Source organism: Fulmarus glacialis, unplaced genomic scaffold (assembly GCF_000690835.1).
Source record: "Fulmarus glacialis isolate BGI_N327 unplaced genomic scaffold, ASM69083v1 scaffold41587, whole genome shotgun sequence".
Classification (NCBI taxonomy): domain Eukaryota; kingdom Metazoa; phylum Chordata; class Aves; order Procellariiformes; family Procellariidae; genus Fulmarus; species Fulmarus glacialis.
This window is the reverse complement of record NW_009225866.1, coordinates 28,749-48,710: the sequence shown is the minus strand read 5'-3', so window position 1 is coordinate 48,710 and position 19,962 is coordinate 28,749. Positions and strand designations below refer to the sequence as shown.

The 19,962-nt window shown below is 38.9% G+C and overlaps 1 protein-coding gene across 1 annotated transcript in view; it reads right to left on the bottom strand.

Annotated features, from left to right (window-relative positions):
• Nucleotides 1-19,962, bottom strand: part of LOC104080282 (FGGY carbohydrate kinase domain-containing protein-like) — a gene marked incomplete at its 5' end in the record, with an annotated part of 46,604 nt that overhangs the window by 14,252 nt on the left and 12,390 nt on the right. Inside the window, 2 exons of the mRNA XM_009582620.1 lie at nucleotides 14,714-14,808; nucleotides 18,073-18,193. Coding sequence (XP_009580915.1) covers nucleotides 14,714-14,808; nucleotides 18,073-18,193 — 216 coding nt within the window. The remainder of the gene's footprint in view (nucleotides 1-14,713; nucleotides 14,809-18,072; nucleotides 18,194-19,962) is intronic.

The following is a 19,962-nucleotide window of genomic DNA, read 5'->3' as shown; positions in this document are numbered from 1 at the left end:
AAAGATTTTCCAATTATGTGCAAGTGGGTTGTCAGTCTACCTTTCCATTTTTACTTATTTTAATCCAGCAGAGCAACACCATTAGTATCATCATTCATTTTCTTTGCACTTTTCATTCTATCAATCACTTTTAATACAATTATAAAACCAGCCTATCAGGTACTTAAACATCACTAGATCTGATTCACAAATCAGTTGGATGAAGAACAAAGTTAGTTAAACAACTTGCCCAAAGTCACAGACAGAGTCAGTGGCAAAGCTGGGAATAAAACCCATGTACTCTGACTCTCGAGTTAGGTAACATACAGTGTTTTCTCATGGCAAAATTCTGCTTTTATTTATACCAAGGTAACTTCAGAAGAACTTGATAGTACAGTGGCTTATGTTAGATTTGAACTTCTACAGCTGATGAGTTTCACCCAATATATGTATTATCTCCCATTACCAGGCTGCTAATAAGAACTACATGGGAAAAGACAGGTTTTTTTTTACTCTGTCACTAAGAAATACTACACTACATTTTACGTGGTATTTGTTTGATCTGCAAAGCCAAGCAATTCAGTTCTTATCTCAAGGACATTAAACAAGCCTGCTGATTTGAGGTGTCTAACATTTCTGGACATTCGTATCTGTTCATACTTGAGGAGTTACAATACGAACAGGGATGGTGATAAACAAAGAAAAGCCCTTCTTCCTTAACCCTTATTGCTAATGCTGCAGAAAAAATCCATCATGGGTGGAATATGTGCAGAAACCTCTCCAACCATAAATCCTATTGCTGGGTTGCAGATATAACGTATTACCTATCCATAGCACATTTTCCTGCTTCCTGAAGTCACAATCAAATCAATGGCAAATGCCATCATTCGGAGAAATTGAGAAAGTTACAAAACATAGCAAAAAATGTGAATGGGAGGAGAATTAGGCAGGGAAGTTCAAAGGCAGCTAAATGAAATGCTCGTGTGAAACACATCCCGTGTAATTAGCCACTAGGGGGAACAAGAGTCATGCTGCTTAATTAAGGTGCAGTCACTTCTAGCAGTGGGCCTTGAGGGTTATCCTTGCCCGGGGAAGCTGGCTGGGGTGTTCGAACACTTTCCCCCCTCCCCCGTAAGCTTTTCTGCCCCATCAGCTTTTCTGATCTTCGGCTGTGTTTCACCTTCCCCTTTCAGGTCTGTATAGGCCTTGGCACAAGCAGTTAATGAGACCTGAAGAATTCATACACCTTTCAAATTTTCTAGCTGTAATTAACTATTTTCACACCTGAAGCGCTTGGTAAAAATATTTAAACAAAAACCTCAAGCAGAAAGGAGGGGATGAAGGAAAGGCAGAGGACCAAAAAAAAGAAAAAGGGCAAAAAAGGCAAAGCTGTATTTTTCTGACAGCGTATACTTTGGTGATATCTCTTTTAAAGCAGAAGGGAAGAAAAATCACGTGCAGCTCATATGCAAACTGTGTGAGAAACGTGGAACAATGCTCTGCTGATATTGTCAGACTGAGGTAGTGGTTGGGAGAGATGGCAAGGGACCTGCATCCCCACTCGTGCCTGCTGACCTGCATGACTGAAGCCACATGAGAAAAATGAATGAGGCAAAAAGTTAAAGCCCCTCTCGGGTCACTTTTTCTCTGCTGCTGCTGAGGACACAGAACTATTCAACAGCATGGCTGGGGCTGAATCACAGACAAACAGTCTTTTCTATTACCATAAAAATGACAAATAAGTAATAGTTACAGCCTGTAAACACAAGACTCAAATTAAATAGAGTTCTAAGTGGTACACTGTAACTGGAAGCAGGAACCTACTCCTATTAGAGCCGGCTCAGCCTAAAGAGTATCAGATGTTACTCGGGCCTTAGAAGGCCTGAGACATAAACTATGTGTGTAAGAGAAAAAGAAGTCAAATGACTCATGACAGAGTTTGTTCTAATATAAATTACTTTTCTGTCTCTTTGCTTTTAAAGACTTGCCATTTTCAGATCTCAAACAGCTAACCTAGGCAGCTGGCTTCCTTAGCCGGTGTCCTTCATTTTGTGTATAAAACGCTGGCATTTACAAACTCATATTCCTCTGGCTAAGGGAGAGCAGTTTGTTTTAGCAATGTGATCAATGCCATCATAAATCTCTCCTCTTCCAGTCCAAGAACACTGGCACAGCCCAATCAGTGCTGTGTGGATATGCTGCACCCATAAAACAGAGGCTACAGCACAACGCTTTAGTGAAGTCCTACAAGCCTTGAGAGTAGACCTGAGGGAGCAGCACTGAATGAGGCACAAGCCATCCCTTCGTCTTTGCTTTTTATTACGTGAGGACACGTAATAAGGGACTGCGACATGGAAAGAGCAGGGAAAGAAAGAAAGAGAACAGAAGAAGAGGAATAAGATGAAATAGGAGAAGAGAAGAAGAATCAACAGATAAGACAAGAAGAAAAAGTGGAAAAAAATAAACGAAAGAGAGGCACAAACAAGAAGGTGGCAAGAATACAAGAGGAAAGAATAACATCAGAGTGGGAGTAGGGAGAGGGAGATGGTGGGGATATCGGGGATTTAGTGCCAAAAAAAGAAAAGCCCCATTCTCCATCACACCTATCTTCTTTCTCATGCTTCTTTCATTCTCTTTCCATGCCAGTCTTCTCTGGGATGAGTGGAACTTCCATGTCCAGAAAGCCGCAAATCTGGCATTTTGTGTCTTATGGCAAATGTGCTGGCTATCCAGTGTTTTCACAGGGGCAAAGTTATACAAAGCAAATGAAAAGCAAAGCTTGCTTAGTCTCCCTTTCGTGCAATGCAAGAATCATCCCTTAGATGGGACTATTGCAAAATTAAACAACCTTACAACCATGACCAGTAAATAATGAGTAATGTGCTTGTATACACAAAGCTTTTATACCAACCAGTCGAAGAAAGTGAGGATAGCTCATCACAAAAAGACCCCATTTATCACAAGGGCTTCAAACAGCTTAGCATCTTTAGGGCCATTACTCATCTCTTTCACCTAAGTTAAGTGCCAGCTTCCAACCTAGAGGCTAACACTTATCCAATTTGTCTGCTCTAAGACACTCGAGCACTGCTTCCCCCAGTCTAGTATAAAGATACAGGATTCAATATCTAAATGACTTAAAGTTAACAGAAACTATTGATTTCATGACAACAGATAGGAAGACACTAGTCTGGGAAAATCAGGCAAAAATCAAGTCTTACCAGACATTTTGAAAGCAAAAGGAGTCTGACACAAGGCTGCTAGACTCACCAATATTTTGGCGAATATATCGAAGGCATTTAACTCAGTTCTGAGCTACAGGGCTGGGCAATGAAGGGATCTTCCAAATGCGACACATTATCATCCTCCACCCCCCAGTTTTGGGAGGGAGAAGTTGGGCTTGGTGATCGGACAGCCCTCCACACATACTCTTGTTGTAGAGAAATTCTTCAGAGGAGAAAACAGTGATTAGAAATTGGTTTATTTTCCAGAGTGTTTTCCCTTGGAGGGTCCCCTCTGCTTCCAGAGCTCCAAAAGAAGTGATGTGGTGAGATCTAACCACTCCTCACTCCGCTTAGCGAGGAGTGCATTGCCACATCACTTTACTCTGTTCCTTGACAAAACAATGTGTTCCCATCAGAGCTTCCACACCCAGACTCCTCCCTAAAATTTCTACCTGGTAAAGGACTATCTGGAAGCTGTGCAGAAAAGAGCAACTTATAGCAGATGCTCACACAAACATGGGTCAAAATGTATTCATGTAGTGAAGGTTAGTAATGCCTTGGTGAATGCAGCCCCTAGGAGTACTACACATTGAGTACATCCCCTGTAAATTATTCTTAGCTGAAAAGTGCACCTGTGAAATTTGACAATGCAGCTCATTTTTGCTGTTTATACGCACTTCTAAGGCACAGCAATACATGGGCACAGCGGTTCTCCTTATTCGTGTTGTTCTAGTGTTTTTCAACCCTCATCTGGAGGAGTATCTTTGTGCAAAATCTGCAACTTATGCTTTTCCATGCCCACTTGGTGGTTAGCCTTTCTGCCTGTATTTCCCTCAAGAGTGACAATTATGGTCTTGCTAATCATTACGTGAACACTTGTCCCAATAAAAACAAAACAGAGCCATGAAGCAATTTCATATGGATTCTCTCTACATGTCACTGTACAATTTCTAGTATCAAACTGTGCCTCAGAAATGTTTAAGCACAGTGGGTGTGAAAAGTTGCTTCAAAACAAGAAAGAGAGCAAGGGTTGGGAATGGTTGTTACAGGTCTGCATCTAAGAAACCAAGGAAACAAGAACCTATGACTTAGCTGAACAAAGAAAGGAGAATGAGAATTGGATTCCAATTCTGAGGATGAAGAAAGCCAGTATGCTAATAAAGCAACTGCCTTCTATTGCTAATAAAACTAATAAAGGTTACGGGATCTCTCCTCTACCATTTCAGATCCATGATTATATGAAACAGAATAAAGAAAAATGTCTTTACCGTTAACCACAAAAAAATGAAATGTATTGGAAATGCCTAGATAGTCTTGTTAAACTACACAGATAGGGCAAATTTTGAGAAACAACCCCCTTTTGACATCTTTAGAAGAAGGGACAACATAGTATATGTAAGTTATAAAACTTCTTCAAATATAGGGTGGCAAAAGTATGTCCTGGTGGTACGAACTACTGGCATCAAATCCCACAACTAAGTGAACATACTGTCCTTCAAAAAATTTATTGGGAAAAAACCTCAAGCATTTCAGACAGCTAGCGCTGTGACTCTACATGCTTGAGCTTTGCCACAGAACAGTCTGATCCCCTGCGCTGACATAGCAAGAGTGCAAATCCCAGATGGAAAATTAATCTCACAATGTAGCCAGATTGAGTTTCCAACTCTCCAGTGCATAACTTGAAGGTTGTTCTGCTCAGCTATTGAAGAGGTGAGGGCAGGGAGACTTTAACTTGTTTGACACCCTGAACATCATTCAAGCAAGACATGCTCTGAAAAGGACCTTACTGCCTACTGACAGTTACAAAGGATCCATGGTATCCTCCTTTGTACTCATCCTTCCTATAAAATATTGCTATCACACTTTTCCCTGCTTGAATGGCCTGGACAGAAGGGGAGTCCAAGGTCCAAATGACTTCAGCTATGTCTCTGAGTATGTGGGTAAAATCTATCCTTAAAATAGAAAGGAGATGGATGACAGTACATTTTAAACAAAGTATCTATCATCTACTGTAAAAACACATTTATGGCTTCCTCATATTTATGGTTTTCCTCAAGAAAAGCCAGGGCCAGCAAGCTAGAAAAACTGTAAGGTTGTGATATTATTAAACTTCTACAAGCTGATCTTAGTCTTAGTCTGCTTGAAAAAAATCAACTAATTGTACATCTCCTTAGACAAACTCCACCATGGTCATTTCATGGATTGTTACAAAAATATGCAGCAGCAGAACCTGAACTATTCTAGGCAGCATATTTTCTCCTGCTTGCCAGGTCTTGGGCTTACTGACAGATGAGAAGAATACCATTGGTTTAGTAAGAGTCTCAACTTCTGCAGATTAACAAAACACTGAATCTTATTCTTTGCCAACATCAGCTGATGTGAGTTTATTAAAAGCTAAAAGGCATGACAATATAAGTGTTGAGCCTACAGTCAGAAGAGATTGTATTTGCGTACATATGGTTGCAACCATACATATGGTTGCTTCTAATACGGTAATCGGGTATGTGCACACAAGATAAAGAACTCAGGTGAAGTCAATGGAGCTATGCCAATGTGCAAAGTTGGCTGCACCTTCAGCATAAAGACAGAGGATTAAAAAGATTTCTTTGGTCATTCGAGCATCTGAGAGGTCTTTATTACCTTTTCAGTCCATTCTCATAAATGTAAAAAATAAGTAATAAAATCTTTATCACCATGCTCAGACAGAATTAATAAACAGGTGAGTCACACTGATAACCCAACACACAGTGCCCCATCTCCTTCCACCGATGCCCAAATAAAAGGCCATGTTTCATTTCATTTCATTAGTGTGCTATTTCATTAAACCACCTACTTCTAGAAAAATAATATGGCCACATCTTTAAGTACTGGATTTCTGAGAATGTTGCCTCCAACTTTAGTACTTCTGTGCCACATATTCAGGTAATGTAAATGGGTAGTTCTGTTATAGCCAATATATTACACTGACTTACTGCAGCTGCCTTTCCTTATCATTAAAGAGTTACTGAGAAATTCCAAATCCGAACATTTGTGTACTGGATGACATTTAAAATGGAGCATGCTAAGTTTCCGCAAAAGGACAGCACTTAACAAAAGACTTTGTATCCTATTACCTATAGCATCCACAACTTGTTTCTGAATGGGTAATAACATGAACCAATTGCAAGAGCTGTAACAGCCTTTATCATTTCAAGATGTGTCATCTACCAGTGAACTGTGTGTCAGATTCCTGTTTGGGCTCTGATCCAGTAAAGTACTTCAGCACACGGGCAGTCCTGCTTATCTTCAACTAAGCTTCTTGCCTACTTGAAAGTTAGATGATGTACCTAAGTGCTTGATTGGATCAGGGCACTGGAGTAAACTGGTGTCACTCCTCTGAAATCCTGGAGCAATACTGATTTACATTACCTGAGAATTTTGCATTATGATTATGGACTAAGATCATCCGTCATTTCAGTAGCTATATGACCTGCTACAACAAACTTTGACATTTTCTTAGACAAGTTTTTACCTGTAATAATTTCAAGTGATATAAAACCACTACAAATCATCTAATGTGACAATGAACCAAACACTACCGTACAGCATGTACTGATCTGATAATACATCAAATGTATGACAACGTATAGCGTTAGACATTGCACTCCACCAAGAACATTTAACAGCAACAGAATTATTTCTCTCAACTCCAATATAAAAAGCAGCCAGCAGGATGATATCAAATGATGGCAGCTCCGCTTCTCATAAAAGGACCTTGGGGACTCCAAGGAGGTTTGTGTATCTGCACTTCAACAGCATAGCAATGTGGAAATGTTAAAGTTAGTAAAGCAAACAGTCCTCAAATGAGAAGGGCAACAGATGTCAACCAGTATCACATGTCAGTAAACAGCAACAAGACAGAGGGTACTTTTCTTAGCACTTTTGTGAAAGCATCGTGCTATCAGCTCCAGCCACATCTCAGCTGTTTGACTCTCTAAGTGGTGGTGCTTTTATGTGTGATTTAACTCCCACCAAGAGAGGAGGGTTTCCAACCATATGCAAATACTGTCCACTGAAGTCAGCTGAAAGAAACTAGTAATGCTGCTGTATATTTATTGCGGCTTGAAAAGTGAAAAAAAAAAAATCACACTCTCAAACTGATTGAAAGCTCATTCTGTGCTTGGCAGAGACAGACAAGCATTTATATTTCTTAGCTTTAGTACAGAAGGATCATCCTTAGGGCAAAAGAGTAGTTGTGATTCATCCGCTTTTTACCCTTACTGCAAAGACTTCTGACAGTAAGGCCAAAATATGCTAACTAAAAAGGCACTCTTTGTACCATAAACACTAGGCCACAAGGAACTGGACAGTGGCCATCAAATCACTGCCTTTTAATTTTTTCTCTCTCATCTATATTTCTCCAAAAATTTCTGGTAAGAAGGCAGCTGACTCTATACAAAAGCCAGAGGCATTGCCAGTATCTTGGTGGTTTCATGCATGCCATATTGAATCTAACTTCATTATGCAAGAAAAAAAACACCCTTTCAATTAGGCAAAGATGTATTTCAGTGTCAAAACACCAAGGAAAGAGGTAAAGGGATAGAGTTGTTCTACTGCCAAGTCACTACTTTGAATCCAGGCCCAGTTAGTTGCAAATATACTCCACAGTCATTGAACACCTTAGCTGCTTACGTGGAAAAAGTTTGGTTCTCAGCAAGCAGTAGAGTCCACATCATTTAACTGTCCATGACATCCCTTGATGACGTTGCTGCCAGTCAGAAGTGAGAGAACAACAAATTAATGGACTGTGAAGATTCAGCTTTTCTCACCACTAGAATCCTGTCTTGAACAGTATGTATATAAGCTATGCACTGAAATTTCAAGTAATTTTTTTTATGGAGCACATGTCCTGTCAACTGAGACTGATGATATACACATCCAGGAAGGAATTTTTAAAAAATCACTTAGATGAAGAGGCCATACCCAGCCAAAACACTACTCAGAAAAGCAAAAGCTGTCACCCAGCCTTGCCCAAGGATGGTCTCTGCTAAACCCAGAGCTCAAATTGTACATGTACAAATGTGAAGCTTTTGAAGAAAAGGAAGGCAAGATCACAGCACCTTAACACACTCCTTGTGTACAGCATGGTGCCTAAGAACAACCATCCCCTTCCTCTGCCTTTCCAAAACCCTCTGATTAAGGGAACAGGAGAAAAAAACCTATCCCAACATGGCAGGAAGGCCTTTACTAAAAGGTGCATTAATTGGGTAAGGCAAGCCAACGAAATGATTAATTTGCTGCTCTCCTTCAATATTGTGTTTACACAAGTTGATTATAGCACTTAATTACTAATTCACCCTGCTCAAAAACAAGAGTGCTTTAAATTTTTAATGAGATGAGGGAAGGCAACATTCCCTAACTCAACAGGGAGAAGTCATTTTATTTCCTCTTTTGATTTCCCAAGTTATTACCATTTCTAAGGAAAAAACTATCCCCTCCCTGGTCTTTCACTTGGTTCTTGCTTTTGAAAATATGGAAATCAACAAGATGCTTGTATTAATTTCAATCCATGACCTGACAGGTAATGTTTTGGAAGAGGAATAGAGGATCAGACCATCAACTGAAGCACGTCCATTGAAATAAGCGGAACAATTACACCAGAGACTGCCTGATCCAGAAATGGAAATAGCCTAATCCCCTCCAGTTCTGTCAGCAGAAATGTTGAGTATATCCCAGTACTCTTTATGGGTGTTCTTATGAAATATTGTCTATTCACAATTGCCAGTTCGTCCATTGCCAAGGCTGTGGACTAACTGTTCCACTAAAGATCTTTACATTCATGATAGTCTGTAACATTTTCATCGTTAGGAGGTGAATGCACTGAATATCGCATGTTCTTCCTGGCTGATCTTTATAAACCTTGTGTTATCTGTGGGTTTTGTTATTTGATTTCATTCCCTGCGCTATACCACCCAACAACTTCCTTACACAACTGAGATGTCCATTAAATTAAGCTTAACCAAGCAGTGCACAAACAAAACTCTTCTGTGTTCCTTTAGTACTGAGTTGTAAGTGAATCATTTCACCTGCACCATCGTAACTTCAAACCCCTGTCTACAATATATCTCCCTCATAGTTATGGACTCTGTGTCTGTTACCTTGAAGGCGAGCCGGGTGACCTGGACCCACCCAGCTTCTAGGGCTGCTTCCACGGATGCAAATTGTACTTAAGGGGTACTTCACTTGCTCAGCTGCTATGGCAGCTAAATAATTCAGCTAATCCACATTAGGTAATTACCTAACACCTCTTTCTATAGAATCCAGCTGATTTTTGTATACCTCCAATCTGCTTTATAAAAACAATGAAAAAGCTTTTCCCTATCTTTTTGCAGGATATACCACCAGCTTGCATAAAAATCAAAACTAACAAAGAAAAGCCTATACCTCCCTTAAAAGTCAATTTTATACCTGAAAAATCTTGTAGTCACGTAGATTCTAATTTCTAGCTCAATGTTTTACACCAAAAATGATTACAGAAAGCTGATTACAGAAAGTTGCCAGTAAAATGTATTATAGTAAATCATATGATGTTTCTTCTCTTCTGTATCGGCCAGTAACAATTACCCACGTTAAAACAGCAAATCCAAAATAAATCTGGTAATCTGGTTTCATACAGGTAATTTTATTAATTGCTTTAATATGCAATTAAGGAATAGTCAGTGGGCTGCAGAATTTTATAAGGCCATAATCCTGTTCCCTGGTGTACAGCTTTGTCCCAAAGAGTAGGTTATCCAAAAAAAAGAGCTGGATGACTGCCAAATCAAACAGCACCTTCTTCCCATTTTCAATTACATACAAGTGAGGCAGAGTAACGAGGATATACTGGAAACTTTGACATTTATTTATTGAACATTTTTACTGAGAAGGAATTGCTGGCTTGCTAAACCGGAAGCTATATTTTTACTACAGAAACAATCACATAGAAAACCAGGATCCTGCTGCTCAGCCTGAAAGGAATGGCTAGAACCAATAAATCGACCCATCTAAGCCAGCAATATTAAGGTTATTTCATTCAATGCAGCACATATTTCAAAAATCTAAACCCCAAAAATACAGTGTATATTTCAAAAATCCTTATGTCATACTATTTTACACAGCACTGTCTCCTTTGACTCAGCCAGGCTGTGTTACGGTTCATAGACACAACAATCAAAACATAAAAAAACCACTAAGAGAAAAAAGGTGTAGCATTTGTAGGGGCAAATGAAAAGATAACCCAAATTGCAAGAAGAAATTCAGAAGACTTTCTCCCCTTTCCTGAGATTCTAGAGACTAAATAACCAAAAGATGAAATGGGGAATAATTCACCACACTGCATGTTCTTTTTTCTTTTTGGATAGACCAATTGTTTTAATTCAGTTTTACCACAGAGGAGAAAAATGCAGAGAGAGTAAATGAACAGGAAAATAGGGAAGTCAACATTCTTTGAAGCAACAACATATGGTGACCAGGCATGAGAGAGGGAGGTTACAAATCTTTCCTTGATAGAATTACCTAAAGATGAAATTGCAGCTTCAAGGAGCTTGAGCTTTTAAAACCACACTAGAATCTAGCAAATTAACCTGTATGGTTACAAATTTTGCAACAACCTTCATTTCCAATGCTTCTTTGTGAAGGCTCAGCATACTGAGAATCTTGGTACTAACACAGATGTAGTCAACAGAAAGCATGAAAACCTCTACTCCACAAATCACTCAAAATATGATTAAAAAGATATGAAAATTAAGAATTAGAAAAAAATGCTGCATCCTGCATATAGTCACTGCTGTAGTACAGAAAGGGAAAAGAGACAGGACGTATGTTGGTGCTTGTTTCTTTGTGAGAAGAAACTTATTTGGGGATACCAAAGGATAGAGGAAAAGCTCTTCAGTGTTCCAGCCACTATGACCAACTGCCCAAGAAAGTGAAGGGTGAGAATCCTGTTGTCTCACGTACACTTCTGACTGGGTTCATCATACAGCAATATGTAGGTAAGCAAGCTAACTGTCCTTGGAAAAAACATCCTCCAATGTATCTCTGAAGCAGATACTTCCCCATTTCCAAATCCCAGTGATGGAATGCCACAGGACTAAGCATCAGGATAGTACAGGAGTAGGAGTCTAACAGCAACCACCAGAGCCACACACTTTACCCCTAAGGAAATACCATCCCATTCCAATGCATTTCTTAACCGTTCAAGCTAAATAAAGCTTAATTGTAATTATTATATAAGGTTACCATAGAGTTGGGTCTTCCCTAGGTGACCCATCTTTTCTTTCCTCTATTGAAAAATGATGCCTTGGTAGATTTTGAGGATCTTGTCTGCATGTCCAGATTTTCTGAGTGAAGAGCAGACTGCCAGAGCAGTGGCTCTGACTTGGCTGCCCTGTGCCCAAAACCCCTACATTGACAGAATGCACGAGCAAGTCAACTCTAACACATAATGCACGTTACATCCCCAAAGCACCAGATTTAGCATGCAGACACAAGAACAGCCCTGCTCCGTAGGCTCACCAGCTCCCTGAAGCATCACTCACTGTGCACATACTACACAGCACACATGCAGATACTTCCATATGAGATTCCCTGGCAGAAGCCTGGCAGCAGTACTGCTATTGCTTATCACTAGTGGGTTTTACGTGTCTGTTCAGCAGCCAGTCCTTTTGACAGCAGAGCACGTTAAAGCCGGACTAAGATTATCAGAAGTGATTTTGAGGGATCCTGGCTTTGGGTGCTATTTCCAGGCTGTCCTAAAGACGCTTGAGTTTTAGAAAATGGAGAACAGCCAACCCGTGAAAACCAGATAGCTTTTAAGCGTTTTGATTTTGACATTGAGTGGAAATCTCCAAAAATCATTCTGAGAAATGTGACCAGTCACTGGGACAAATTCAGTAAAAATTCCCCTTCAAACAACCATAAACATAAGGAAAGAGATTATTGGTAAAAACCCCATAATTTTCTCCTTTACTACTAGACTGAGCAAACAAAGAGCTTTGGAAAGCACAATAATTAAGCACAAACCATCTATTAGAGGACAGGTAACAACTTCTATTATTTGCAAAGACTACAATGATGCTGACTGTTTGCAGCAGCAACTCTAAGAAAGGTTTGTTTTGGAAAATGTGTTAGAAAAATAAATGTAAGAGAAGGCTATTGAACTGTGGTGCTGGAGATGCATTTACATCTCCCTGCCCCCAAAAAGACATTTATTCAGTTTCTTATTTCTTGATCCCATGTTGCTGAATTCTTTTTAAAATATTTTTACATAATCTAACATATTTGCTGCATGATACAACTGATAGGTGGCACCTCTTTAACGACAACCTTCTGAACACACACCAAACCAAAACACTTAGCGGGTGGTTTCTTCACACTGCAGAGGTGTTGTGGCATCCTGGATAGGATTCAGGGCCTCACCTGGCTCCCAGTGATCACCACAGGCAGTATGATGGAAAGAAACATGCTACAAATGCCCAGCGGGGTCTATAACAGCAGTAGTTTCCAAACTACTTTCCCCTTTTCTGTTTCAGAGACATCCCAGGGAAGCCCATGGGCTTGACCTGTAACTCAGTGAAACAAAAGGAAACTCTCCTGCTGATTAGCAAAACCCTTGGAACCTGACCTTACACAAATAGCTGCTGAAGCACTGAAAAAGGCAGAGGCTGCATTTGGGAAATCAGACTCCTTATGCAGTGCTGAGACATCGGATTGAAATTTGTATTTATTCTTTTTCTTCATGTACTGCTATTAACTTATTTGATTCAAGCAAAGATGGGAAGGGAGCATAAGGAGTCATCAAATCCAGCTCCCGACAGTCACACTGTGTAGGTAAGCACTTAGGAGAAGTTTACTCCAGGAAGACCCACAGAACCTGCACTGTACTTACGACAAGCCGAAACACATTCCCACAGCCAAAGAGGCAGGAACCTCCTGACATATCATAACACTAAAAGAGTAAACACTTTTTAAATTAACAAGTCTGTGACATGACTGGTTCAAAGGAGCTAGTTTCACTGAAAAAGATTTCTGAAGGAGTGTGCTATGCAGACTGAGATATATGTACATATGTATAAAATATACATATCTGTTCTGACATTATTGGATATGCTTCTGAAATATTTTTATACATAAGGGCAGGGTTAAAAACTAAAGATAAATTAATATACCAAAATTACATAAAAACACATCAAAGAAAATTTCACAACATTGGATTTTTCTAATGGTTATGAAGACAGACTTAATAAAATCAGTTTTGAGATGTTCAGTTATTGCATAATAGTGCAAAACAACTTAAACTTGAAATGAAATATCTGCCTTTAAAGGCAGAAGATTAACAGAAGAGTAAGAATTATATACGAAGTCTTGTCACCAGAAGTTGCTACTGAAATTACATTTATCAAAACAAGTTCTCCTTACAAGCACTAGAATTATTAAATACAGATATATATTGTACTATATATTAGTTGCAATGGGATTAACTTTAATGGAAAAATTCTTATGAAAGGAAACTGCTCTTCCTGCTAACCTATACCGCACTGTAGTATATTCACATTTGGAAATTTCACATTTGGAAAAATGCCGAATACGGCCCAGTTCCTCAGCTTATGTTGAGCTGTTCATTGATTCAGTGGAACTGTGTCAATTTAACTAGGTTTAGAAGCTGACTCCCTGTTCAGAAAATACATTCTGCTAAGTTTTTGTGCAAAATTTCATCTACAAATATCTGTGCCTGATAGGCACCATAGGGACCATCTTGATAAATAATTTTGTCCAAGTGGATGCAATGTACTGTTTAGTGTCCTTGCATAGCATGAGGAGAGGGCATATCTTACGCCAGTGGAATTGCCAGGTGGAAAAACAGGTATGATTTTGGGCATTCAGACCCTTCTTCGGGTTTCTGTATACTACTGTTGTTCATATAAATGAAGCTAAGTCATGCTTTGGCTGATCCACTGAGCATAAAAGCCTTACTGCTACTTTTAAAACTGTTAATGGATTATGGAAATCCATTAATGGAAATAACATGAATAAACATGAAGTTCCATCCTCATTATTAACTCTGCATTCACTGTGGGCAAGACAAGGGGTATAGGTGTGTCATTTTTTACTGCATAAATAGTGCTATGTTTAACATTCCCCAATAAGGAGGAAGGAAAGTAGGACAAATATAACTGAGATGAAAGTGTGACCTCCTTGCAGGATCAGAGCCTTGCCAAATTCCTTTTTTTTGTCTGTAAAATTACATGGTCTAACTTCATAGACAGCAGCTTCTACCTGCATGTCCCTACAGTCAAAAGACAAATGAATCTTCAATACGCCTAAATAAAATATGGAGTTAAAAAGAGGGTGGAGAGAAAGCGATGCTGGCTCTTGTCTGGCTGTGCAGAAGGTACAAACTTTTACACTTGAATTAAAGTCTGTGCATGGTGCCAAATGTCAAAGTGTAAAACTCATTAAAACTGGGAAAAAAAAAAAAAAAATCAGGTACCGCATACCTGTATAGATGCAAAATCCCCAGAAGCACAAGCTCCAAGAATAGCAGCACCCACCAAAACAGACTCCACTTCTTTGGACAGGACAACAGGCTTGCCTATACAAGAAAAAGCCATGCCTCTGTTAGGAAGAATATAGCAGTACTGCACTAGCGGCACAGTAAATAATTAAAGCAAAAAATACAAAGGAAAAAGGAATCAAAAAGGACTTGAAAACCGTGTTCACAACTCCATTCAGAGCTACAGTCTACTGTAGATTCATGTAAATCTCTCTGCTCTGTGGTTCCAGGCTCCAAGAAAAATACAGAATTTAAATAAAACAATTTAAGCAAAATATTAATGCAGAACATAAAGCATACAAAGAACAAACCCCAAGATCTTTGACAGTGGCTATTTATCTTAAAGGGCTTGGTATAAACCTGTTACCCACACCCTCCAAACCCACGTGCCTATTAAAAGTTGACCTCGAGGGGAAAACAGGGTGGTATCCTTTTTGTTTCTTTTGCAACGAACAGAAAAAAGATTGTTTGTGTTTGTTTTTAAATATATAGCCAACAAAGCCAGTCTGGTTTTGCTGGAAGACATGAAAATATGAGTAGTAAACTTTCACAAGCTATGTATGAAATTGTAAGAGAAATCTTGTCTTCTAAATTGTGCAAGATATTAAAAAACAAGTTTAAAACACTGGAAAAACAAACAAACAAACTCAATATATATTCTGAAGTAGAATTAAAAATTATTGTACCATCATCCATGGGTACTGTCACGAACATACCTTCCCTCAGTTCACACAAAGTTTTCTAAGACCTGTATTATTAATGTAAAAACAGCAGGAAAAGAAGTAATAAACAAATAAAAATCAGCTTGCTTTCTTAATTCTCCTTAAAAAATCTAAAACAATAGCATAAGTCTAAATACTTCTCTAGCTACACTTTAGATGTTCATCCTCACTAAGCCAACAAATTTAATATTACTACAGTATTTGGCATGTTTCTAAATTTCCATGACTGAGATAATTTCATTCAATGAATGATGATGCAAACACAGTGGTGGGAGGAGGGCTTCCTTCTGTGAATAGCCTCAATGATATTATGCCCAAAAAAATGCTGCTCCTGAGAGCCAACTGTAAGATTAGAAGGAGCTGAAATTTGGAGGAAGATCTAAAGTGAGCCACGAAAAACTCCTACAGAGGAAAAGGCAAATATACACTTTTCAAAATGAGAAATAAAATTATTAGTATCAGAAACAATTACTGATACAAAGCGAATTCACCTTGCACCCCAGGCATTATGCTAACTTTGCACCGTTGCACCAGTGTAAAGCTCCTTACAATCACCTTTCAATGACATAAAGGTGCCTCAGTGGCCTTTATGCCATTTCTTCCTACAGTTAGCACAGGCAGAGTGACGGGGAAAGAAAGTGGATACAGCGAGACCCTGTTGTTTGATCGCTGCAATGACTACTAACAGCTAACTAGTGTAATTACAGCATCCCCTAAATTTCTCTGACCAAACAAATCCACCTTAAAAACATTACAGTAGGATCAGTCACCCGAGCATTCCTCCAGTTCAGATGGACCACAGCTCAGGACTTGGGTCAACTTGGAACAGAAAATCTAAAACTCAAGCTTACAGCTACACGGCTGTTTGCCAGGAGCTGAAGCAGTGAGCAATTTTCAGCATGCTCTAAAATTTACTGCGCATTTCCCGCATCATCAGAATGAATACAGAATTCTTACCAGGCAAACAAAAAGATCAAGATACTTTTTAAGTGGCCTGCAAAATTATCTATTGGATGTCTGCATGGCTGAGTCATGGGCATTTGCAACTAACAACAATAAATTCAGATTTTTTTCTTTTCAGGAAAGAATGGAGGATTGATCCTGGAATGTTAGTTATTTTATCTGATAGGCTCTAAAGAGTTCAACACAACCGAGAGCATTTCAGTTAGATGAACTCTGACATCCTTTGTCAGTCACTGATTTTACAAATGGGGGAGAACTCCAGACTGCAAAAAGGCCTTTTTGTGCTGAATGGTACTTGGCCATTAGTTACAGTCAAATAACTTCTGATTACATTTTAATCAGAATACCTTTTCACAGAGCTTTTATTTTACACATCATGAACCAGCATCCCAACTCTACACATAGCTGAAATTCACCTAAAACATTTGAGTTATATAAGGAAAGGCTTGCACTCGACAACATCATTTTTCACAAACAGAAAGTGTCACTCTGACTATAATGTATTTAGTGAATTTTAAGGTCAATAGGCATTATGCTTTTTGCTTCTCCACTTCTGTTTTCATCTCAGGTAAGTACATAAAGCATATTTTCATCTTCCATCCTGCATCAAAGTTATGAAGGGTGGTTTGATGTTAGGGCAAGTCAGATCTCCAGACCAAATGCCCCAAATCTGAGCCTTAAACTTATTCATGACAACTCAACTGGTCTTAATTTGAAATATACCCAAAACACACATCATTCAAAGTTTCTCTGAAGTCCTTTACACTAATTTTTGTTATTTTTCTCACATTTTTTAAAGTATATTCAACTGACCCACAGGTGTGCTAAGATGTCCAACACACACAGGCTAAAGGGAGACCAAAAATACTACGTAAGCCTCAGACCTCCTCTTGTAATGAACCACATACCCAAGACCTTCCACCCATCAGGGATTCTACAAAACCAAATGCAACACCATGCAGGAGCAAAGATCCAGAAATTGTCCCCTAAACCATATTAATGATACAGACATGGAAGCAATTCAGAAAAGAATTATTCTATACAAGGGATACAATGCCCAGCATGAGCAGGAAGTGTCGGAAGTCCAACAGAATTCAAATAGGATGAAGCTAATAGAGGTTTTAGGAAAACACATCTCATGCAAACCATGCTCACAAAATATAGCGGGCATTATCCTCATCTAACTAATGTCTTCTGACTGAATGGAATAATTTCTATAGAATGCTTCAAATAATTTTTAAAAATCTGACAATCAGAAACATCTCTGACATGTAATTTATACATATTGGGTTTATATTTATTCTATTGCACTTTCTTAAAAAACCTCTAAGTCTAAGATCCACAGATTGGAAATCGTGCTGAAGGTTTCTCCTGAAGTCTGCTTTCTAACAATACGAAGTATGGAGCTTTGTTTGCACCGCATCTCTGTGTTATTCAAATGTCTTTAAATTTCAGGAAATTCAGTCTTGCAGGAAGTAACATTTCATTACACGCTTTTTGGCCAACCAGCAAAATACAGTTCTATATAAAGAAAGTATTTATTTTTCCAAAGACAAAATATTTAGCCACCTAAAATAAAGTAGTTTACACTCCTTTCCCCACACGTCCTCTAACTTACCAGTAATGTCAGCGTGCATCTGCACAAAGAGAGGGTTCTTGCTCAGCCCACCACACAGAAACAGCGTGTTGATATGATGCCCTGCAGCCTGCATAGTTTCCAAAATATGTCTGGTTCCTAACTTCAAAAAGGGAGAAAAAACAAAAAAACAAACAGATGAGCACAGGAGAGCAGCCACAGGAACAGATCTTAAAGCACGATTTGCTAAAAAGAATGATACTACTAACTGTCCCTACCAGTAACCTGACGGCTGGGAACAGACCTGCAAGGGTACGGCATCTGCTCAGTTTCCAGCCAGTAACAGGCATTGTAATTAAGAACTACAAAAATCAAACAGATGGCACAAGGAATTGGGAAGTACATGGGCACAGCATTTTGCAGTGAATATCCTGGGGCTGGCTGAAGAAGTGAAGACGTACCAGTATACATAACACAGGGAAATGGGGCTTACAGGGAAGTACCGACAAGGGTGAAGACAGGGATTATGAGAAGACACAGAAATGGGCACCAGGAAAAACTGACGGCAGTGATAAGCAGCTGTTTGTGACCAAGCGCAGCACAGTACAGAAAACATTTCCAGATCCAGAATTAAAACCTACGTGGCAAAGACATCTCCACCAAAACCTCCTATTTACTTTGTATAACAGCATCTGAAAATCACTCTCAGTAAAGAGATTTCAATTCTGAAGCCAAATAGCAAAACAGAACAGAAAAAGGAGCAAATAAAAACCTGTATTTTCTTTCTTTTCAAAAAAAAGGAAAACCTGAATAATTTTGTATTTCTCTTGGCCTTTGCCCTATGCAAAATAAAATGTTCCATTTCATGCCTGGATTAATAGAAACATCTAAAATGTAGGCACATTTTTAAACTTTTCAGTTACAGTCTCCATTCTGAGAAACTCAAATCAGAATAGCTCAGTGTTCCGCTCCGCAAATGATAAAAGCAAATGCTTTGCCATTTAAAAAAAAATCTTTTCTCTTTTTGTTTGCTTTGCCTCTCAACCCTCTCCCTTTTTCCTCTTGCAAGAACATTTTCTGTTTCTTTGACAAACTATTCGTCCAAAAATAATTCCCAGCTCTTTATAATACCTTGGAAGTCAATTTAGAAGTTCAGAGTTGACGAAACGCCAAATTCAAGCCAAAATTTTGCCCAAGCTGTCTTTTTGTAGGTAGATTCCCCACAAAACACAATCTGGCCAAAGTTTTCACAAACCATCGTTTAAGTTTTCTTTACGCTATGCTGCAAGTTCATTAAGAGGTCTGCAGCCTGCAGTAAACCTCTCTTCAAATAAAAGCTACTGAAAATTGAAGCTAGCAGAGTTTCATCAGACTGGAGACGTTCACTATGAATGACTGGCACCACTCTGGATAGGCCTTCAAGTATATTTTGGTTTTTCAGGCAAGCGGTTATAAGGAACTTTAGCAGCCGCAACACCAGCTGACTAAATCCATCGCTTCCCTATTGACACAGAGGGCTAATTTCCAAATCACACAGCCACAATTTTAATTATGGAAAAATAAACTGCTCTAAAAAGAGTCTGTCTCTTCAGAACGGGCTTGACGGCCACAATTATATCTCTGATCATGTTCTCATCCGTCTAACTGTTGCATCGCATTTTGCAATGAATAGTTAAAAGGATATTCTCTTTCACTACTTCTGAAATTCAAATTTATTAACAACTTCTCTCACAACATACACACGTCAAAGACCCTGAGAAAGAACATGCTGTGAAAATTATTTTGTGTTTACCTGCCTGGAAAATTGTATTCACATAGCAATTTAAATTAAAGCCAGACTTATTTCACTGTGGGTGGGGGGGGAACTAATTTAATCCTGGATTGGAGAAAATGCAAATTGAGGGGCTTCAAATGCAAATTTTTTATAAAAAG